The sequence below is a fragment of the Serinus canaria genome, chromosome 3, assembly GCF_022539315.1.
Source record: "Serinus canaria isolate serCan28SL12 chromosome 3, serCan2020, whole genome shotgun sequence".
Taxonomy (NCBI): domain Eukaryota; kingdom Metazoa; phylum Chordata; class Aves; order Passeriformes; family Fringillidae; genus Serinus; species Serinus canaria.
In genome coordinates, this window is record NC_066316.1 from 8580574 (window position 1) to 8588210 (window position 7637).

The 7637-nt window shown below is 49.3% G+C and overlaps 1 protein-coding gene across 1 annotated transcript; it reads right to left on the bottom strand.

Annotated features, from left to right (window-relative positions):
• Nucleotides 1-3156: 3156 nt before the first annotated feature.
• On the bottom strand, nt 3157-5610 carry LOC127059441 (carbohydrate sulfotransferase 8-like). The gene is made up of 2 exons (XM_050972884.1): nt 5422-5610; nt 3157-3971 (listed from the first exon to the last, which is right to left on the bottom strand). The coding sequence occupies exons 1-2, from the start codon at nt 5519-5521 to the stop codon at nt 3157-3159; spliced, it is 915 nt and encodes a 304-aa protein (XP_050828841.1). The 5' UTR covers nt 5522-5610.
• Between the last annotated feature and the right edge of the window lie 2027 nt (nt 5611-7637).

The window sequence follows — 7637 nt, forward strand, 5'->3', positions numbered from 1 at the left end:
TGCTTATCATTTGCAAACTTCTGTTTCTCTGGCCTACTGCTTTATGAAAATGTCCTTTTTCTCTTTTTGCACTCCCAGGGCCATCAAAAAAGTATGGTGCAAGAGGATGTAACTCCTTATATAAAATTTTGCTCACATACAAATTTCTTATAATTGGCCTTCGTCTTAGGACTGGACAACGTATGCTCAGTGTGAAATATTTTTTTAAGCACTCCAGGGGATATTGCTTGGAAAGGTGTAGATTTATTTCTCAACCCGAAATATTACGGATCTGCCATCTAGAAGAAGGGAATTTGTATATGTGAGTTGCAGGAAGTATTTTGTGCCTGTTGGGCTTGCTATGTAATTGTTTTATTAATTGAAATATGATAATTAGTGTTTCTTAAGCTCTGAGGTACTGGGCAAGAACACATTTTTGTTTTCTCCTGAAAGTTGGTAATATGTAAAAAACCTCTCAGAGAAGAAAAGGTGATTATTCATGTACAAGAACAGCTTTTGGAGCCTGTGTGTCCACATTCCTGGGTGTCCAGGGAGGGATGCAAAATACTAAGTCCATAAGATAGATTGGTATCAGCTGTTTCTGTGAATTCCACCTTGTGGGATTGCTGGACAGGCTCATTCAGACCAGGATGAGAAGAAATGCAAAGTTACTGTGTGTTAAAGCATGGAAACACAGGCAGAGTGGGATATCAAGGAGCTCCCAGTCTCATCCCAGGGGAAAGCTGCCAGTGTTCACAATAGGCCTGCTGCTTGTGAAGGTCCTGGGAGATGTTGTGATGTCACTAGCAGGATGAATAAGTGCTCTTTCTCTCCCTGCTTTTGGATTTTTCATCATTTCAGGATGGGTTTGTGTCTCACACAGTCACAGTGACTGCCTGGTCAAGTGAAATGTTTTTTAAATTAGATGTTTCAAGTCTCTGTTTGCTATTTGCTTTGTGAGTTAACTGGAAGTGCATTTGCCAAGTTCTGTGTACATGCAGTGGTCTGCTGTTCAGAGCAGACCTGTGGAGAGAGTTTTGCTGCAGCATCAGTGAGCCACTCTTTCCCAGGCAGCAGCCCTGGCCCTCCTGATACCCTGACCCAGCTGATGGAGAGAGGAAACACTTGCCTTTTGAGGTGCATGGAATTGAATGTAAATTAAATCAAACACCTGGGGATGACAATGTATAAAATCAGGGTTGCAAAGTGACAGCAACTGATTTGTGAGGGTGTAGGGAAAAGGGAAGCTTGGAGGCTAACAGGAATTTACAGAAAGATCATTGTACTACCTGCCTTTGCTATGGGACTCTAAGAAACATGAAGCTGAGGTTTTCATGTCACCTCTCAATGTCTGAACATTTCATACATTGTTTTCATGGAACTAAGTGCTTGGCACCTTAGGAAAGGATGGGACCCACTGGGGAGGGGAATAGAAGATCCCTGACCTGAGGTGTGCTCTGCACTACAAAGCTGTGGGGAGCAGCTCTCCTGCCCTGAGGGCACATCACTTTCCCCTGCCAGGTGCTGTGTCCCATCTCCTCACACTACATCTCACTGTGTGAGGTCTCACAGTCACTGGAGAGAAAGCTTCTCATAAGGAGAAAAATGTTCCTTTGCTAGTACTTTGCAGTGAAATAAAGCATGGATGCAAGACTGTAATTTAATGGCACATAATTGGAAATTTGCTGCTTTTCTTCTTCCAGAAGTCTATCTCAGAAGAGGAACTATGCCATCTTGCTAGACTGTAAAGTACTGCGCACAATAGCGGCACTTAAATAGTAATTACTGCAGCTGAAGAGTGTGTGGGAGTGTGAAAGGAGCCCAGCTGATCTGATGTTTTAATGCTATGAATTGTATGGCCTTCTGTGAGAGAGGGAGGCCAAGATTTTGGTAATTGTTTTAGGTCAGTTCTAATCAACAGTTTTCACTAAGATTCTTTAATGAACGCTGTCAAAACGGTACCATGAATGTACGTGGAATTCTCTCTGCATGTCACAACATTGCAAAATAAAGCTGCTAAATACTCTGGAAAAAAATATGCTATGGTCAGAATCTGGCAGGATTTGAAATCTAGACAACTCATCCTTGGTGTTTGCTTGACAAAGATGGACCTTTCCCAGGGACTGTGAGTCAGATCAGCTCGGTGACCAAAGCAGGGAGAGGGTAGGTGATTGCTCTGGGCTGCCCAGCTGGATGAAGCTGTGAGCCAGCTGGAAAGACTGGGCCTCTGTCTGGCCAGGCTGGCAGCCCTGTCCAAAAGAAAGCAAAGTCAGTCCTTGTGCTTCTCTGCCAGCCTGTAGTAGCCACATCCTGTTTTCCATAGCAGCACAGTGATGCATTCTGATGCTTCCAGCCACCTCCACAGGGCCCACCAGTTGCTGACACTGGTGGGAGGCAGTCTGTCTGGTGCTGTGTACCTGGTCAACACTGACACTTCTTGTCTCAGAGCTTGTGCACCGAGCTGAGCACTGGCCTTGGCCCATTGGAGTCAGCCGTGGAAGGAGGGGAGCCAAACTCAAAACCTGTGAATGGAGCAATCATTGGGTCCCATCCCCAGGGCCCACTTTACGCACACACCTAGGAGATGAGGCTGTGAAACAGGAACAGTTCACATAGAACAGAACAGACCAAATGATGGGCTGGGCCTGACCTTCCCTGAGCATGAAAAGATCTGGAATATTGCCAGTGGTTCCCCAGCAGGGTGTGCTACTGTGTGTCGTATCTCAGCCTCTAGGTGACATGATCCTCTGGAAGCACTTCTTGTATCTGAGTAGGAAGATCTGTCAGGAAGAAGCCATTGCCAAACCTCTTAGCCCAACGTGGAGCCCAGAGAAGGAAATATCAGTGCAGGCACAGCAGGTGTGATGCTACAGTGGTTTGCAGCAGGTCCAACCCACCCTACCCCAAACTGCTGGGTTTATCCCATCACAATTCAGTTCATCCAGTCTTCTAAGTCCAGTGCCACAAGTTTTCCTAGTGCCTGCTCTTGTTGAGTTTAAACAATTCAACCATCTGGATCCCCTGTCCCTGGGAGTGGTGTGTCTCAGCTCTCTGACAAGTCTTTTGGACTATGACATGGAAAACCTTACTGCAAGCAGCTGTGAAGCAAAGACCTGTCAGTATCTTAAAGCACTTGCCTATGGATTAATGCTCCCTGAAACAGTTCCTCTGTTTGGGCTATTTCTGCCAGGTCTCTGTGGTGCTGGGACGGTCTGACAGGAAACTGCTAGAAAATGGGAAAGCAGCAAGGTCCCAGCGGTAGAAATGAGACAGCCGCCGCTTCTGTTGGGCAGACAGCTCGCTGAACATCTGCTCTGACAACCACCTGTAGGTCCACTGCACCTGGCTGTCGGTGAGCTCGGGGAGGAGGCTGCCTGCAGGCAGCCCAGCCCGGTGCAGCAGGTGGCCCAGCTCCTGCCTGAGGAAGCCAAACATCACCACGTAGTCGTACTGCACAAGGCAGGGCCAGCACAGGCTGACCAGTGGTTTCCACGCCGCACTGCCATTGTGCATTCCGCTGTCCAGGACTTCCTGGACGAAGCTGCTGAAGGACGGGCTGATACCCATGCCTTGCAGGAACGTGGCGATCAGCCTGTGGAAAGGGTCCCTGACAAAGAGCACTTTGGTGTAAGACTTCAGCATGGCCTTTCTCTCTGTCTGGTTGAACTTGCTCAGCCGTGTCTCCTTAGAGTGTAGCTGGCGGTACGGGAGCGGCACTGGCAGTGTCACATTTTCCTCCTCTAGCTTCTCCAAAAGCTGATGCCATTCCTCCACCCCTGCTGATGGCACTTGGCAGTACAGGAGGTCCAGCTTGGTGTTCACCCTCAGGCTCGGGGGGAGGGAGGCTCTCTCATCCTGGCTGCTCGGCAGTGCGGTGACTTTGCCTGCTCGGCTGCAGAAAGCTCTCAGTCTCCTCTTCCTGAGCTGCTGGACGTGAAGGAAGGTGTCCAGTGTCAAAGTGAAGCCCTCCTCTGCCCTGGGGGCCAGGTCACCTGGGAAACAGCATTTGGAGATGGGGGTGAGGAAAGAACACAGTGCCCTGAGTCAGACCCGGAGCATACAGTGCTGTTGCAGGCTCTTCTCCAGTTATTCCAGTGTGGAAAGGATTCAGAGTGGATTAAATAGGTAGGAGAGGGGAGACCAGCCCTGTCTGGCAAAGAGCTTGGCTTTATTGGGAAATGGGTTTGTGTACCCATGAACATGTGAGATTATGGACACCCAGACTCCCCTTTCCCCAAATCGCCATGCTTGAGGACTGATCTCAATCACAGATTTATTCTGCGGGCCCAGTTATCCACTAAATCATAATTTTTGCTTTTAACTCCTTGCTTGCAGCTGAACATCACAGAGGTGAATTTACCAAAGAGTAAAAAATATTTTGAGAGACCAGGCAGTAGTAAACTGGTTTGTGGCTACAAATACATGATGTCCTGCAAACCCTTTTGCATCTGTTAATAGGTTAAGATCAGCTACCAAGTATAAGTGAGTAAGGGATTATTCTGAATGGCTTGGGGTGAATTAGGGACCCAAATGACATCATTTCTTTCATCACTCCCATATGTAATTTTTTTCTCTTGTAGATAAAAAGGCAAAAGCAAATAAAAGGCAAAAAGCAAAGAGAAGTGAGATGACAGCAAAGCAAATATAAAAAGCAAAAGCAAATACAAAGACTCTATGAGAGTGAGTTTAATTTCTCAAATTCCAGCTTTGCTTTTTTGTCTTCTTATTTTTGATGTGAAAAGGCCAGAGTGGGTTCGAATGTGGAGGATTAATGCCTGCCTTGTTAGTTTATTTTCTTTAGCAGCAGCACACCTGCCTCATCTGCTCAGTGCAGGCATCTGGCAGCCCTGGGGAGGCAGTTTGATGGTTTGTTCTGGGTCCTTGGGAAGTTAAATATTTGAGGAGGCTCTTGTACAGTGCAGCAAGTTAAAAGCAGAGAAGCACATTTAAAATTAGGCAGAGGACATCAGGAACACAGTGATGCCTGAAGCTATCCCGAGCTGGTCTTTGACTCACCCAGCCCCAGAATGACAATGTCTGCAAAATCTAGTGATAACTTTACCCTAGAATGATGGGAACTGGAGGAGAAGGATGCATTTTTTTAGGCAAGAAATGCAATAATCACCAACAGCCCTGCTCCCTCCTGCCTTCCCAACAGCATTTCACAACAAAACAATCAAAGCTTTCCTAACAAGTTTTGGGAGTTACCTCCAGCAGCCTGACACCTGTTTTCCCCACCACACCTGAAATCAATGACCCCACTAAGAACATAAAGCTGCAGGGCCGCAAAGCAAGGGGGGGCGGTCCTCAAACACTATGCCAAGGGTGTTTTCTGCCCTGTAGGCATTTGCCCACCTATACCCTCTGGAAGAATCTCCAGGGCACTTCCCCCACGGCACAGAAAGGCTGCCGGACATGCAGAACCCGGCGGCCAGGCCTTACCTCCGTGCCTGCGGGCCGGGCTCTGGAGCAGCAGCCTCCAGCCGAAGAAGGCGGCGAGGGCCAGCGCGGCCGAGAGGCCGAGGCGGGGAAGGAAGCGCATTTCTGGGGTGTGCTGGGTGCCGAGCGCTGCTGAGCAGCTCGGGACCCGACGGAAGGGTGTCGGGGAACCTCGTGTGTTTATTTAAACACACCCAGCCGGAGCTGGGTTAAAGTACTGTTTGGGCAGCGGCTCGGCTCGGCTCAGGGAAATGGCCTGAGGCACAGCAGGTGCCGCCTGCCTGCGCGCACAGCCGGAGATTTTGAGGCAGAATCTGCCTTGTTATCCAGAGTCTGTGCCATGCCAGGTGGCAGCGCTGTGAGGAACAGGCCCTGCATCCCCACTCTGTGCAAAGATGTCCCGGGTCCCCTGACACTGCCTGTTCTCCGCTGCTTTTGGCACCGAGGGAGGGAGGCTCTACTGGGGAATGGTGCTGTGGGGAGCAACCGGGATGTGGACTGGGAATGAGGCTGAGCAAGCAAGGGCTGGGCCACGGCTCCTGCCTCGGTGCTGCTGGGGTTCTTTGAAGCCAGCAGCTGAGGCAGGGGAGGTGACAGGGTACAGCCAGCGTCATGTGGCAGGTCCACGATGAGCCACGGCCTGGAAGTGCTGAACTGTTTGTGTCCTTCAGCTGTTTACGGCGGGCAGTGCCGGGGCCTCACGGTACGAAACAAGGGCGTGAGCTCCCATGCCGGCAGCGAGACGCGCTGCTCTTTCCTTTCGCCCAGGAGCCCCCCTGTGGGATGGAAACCCTCCTGTCAGGAGTTCGTCAGGGCTGTGCCACGGAGGACTTGCTCTCCTTCGAGGCTTTCCCAGCAGAGGGTGCTCTGTGTCCGACGAAGGCCTGCCCTGTCCTGCCCTGCCCTGCCCGCCGCTGGGGGAGGCGAGGGACGCGGGCTCTGCCCGCCCGTCCCCGCTGCGGCTTCGCTGATCAGCCTCGCAGCTGCTTTGACCACGTTTGTGCCTTTTAACGCCTTTCTAAAACCAGGAGATGTTTCCTGCAGGTCTTGTGGCCAGACACTGCAACTAAGTGTGGGAGAATCCTGGTACAGCCAGAGCTGGGGATGTTCGGGGCGGGTGTGAATTGCTGCAATTTGCTTGTACATTTCGGCAGGGACTGTCCCAACCACAGCCCCAGCGAACAGCTGCAATGGGTAGGGAGAAATGCAGCTGATTTTTATTTTACAGTCATAAAGTGAAAGCAAAGAGGCATTCTTTGTTGGGGGGGCAGGAAGAAATAGTGGAAAACCCCCTTTACTTTCCATTGCAAGGAAACTGACCTTCACAAGTTACATCAGGGTTTCATCTCTCTTTTTCTAACTTTTATCTGCCATTTAAATGGTGATTTTTAATTTTTTTTTCTTGCCCCCTGGGATTTCTTTTGAATTTTTTTTTTTTTTTAAGTTTTCTCAAGTGTCTGTAGACACTTACCGAAACTCACTGCTGGGCTTCCCCTGTTTGCCTTCCATTCACCACTTATCAACAGCCAGCAAGGCTGAGACTGCAGTTCTTGTACTGAAAGGCTTCCTGCTCTATGCTTGTAGGGAGCCAGCAGCCTTTTTGGGCACAGAGGCTGAGTCAGGTGTGGAAATGCATTCACATCCTACTATTTAATGTAATTGCACAAGGGAATTAGTTGGGGAATTCATGTGAAGTTTCCCATAATTTAGGAAAACCCTCACTGCCATCAATGTGAGAAAAAGCCATTTTCTTTTTTTCTACACCAGCAGTAGGATTGCCTGAATAAGGATTTCCAGATTTTTTCCCACTAGTATCTTGAACAACATTGCCTTGGGCTCCCTGTTTCTCCTCACAGGACGCAAACCCTTTGGAGATATAGGTTAATAAACATCCTCCTCTTCAGCCTTCCCACATTCCTCCCGCTTCCAAATTTTGCAAAGTATTGTCTTGTGTGACCATGACCCGTGGGCACTGATGTGAGGGTTCCCCCCCTTGTTCCTCCTCATGCCTGCCTTGTGGGAATGTGAACTTTGCAAAGTGATGGCAAACACTGCCTCATTTGGCAAGGGATGTTTTTACACTGCGAGGAAAGGAAGACCGGAGAGGAAACCTTCTTATCCCTCTTCTTGTTTGGAAACTTGCATTTGACATCTGTGTTTTGCAAGCAAATTCGTGCCCATCTCTCAGCAGAAATGTGGGAGCAGTTGGAGAAGGAATA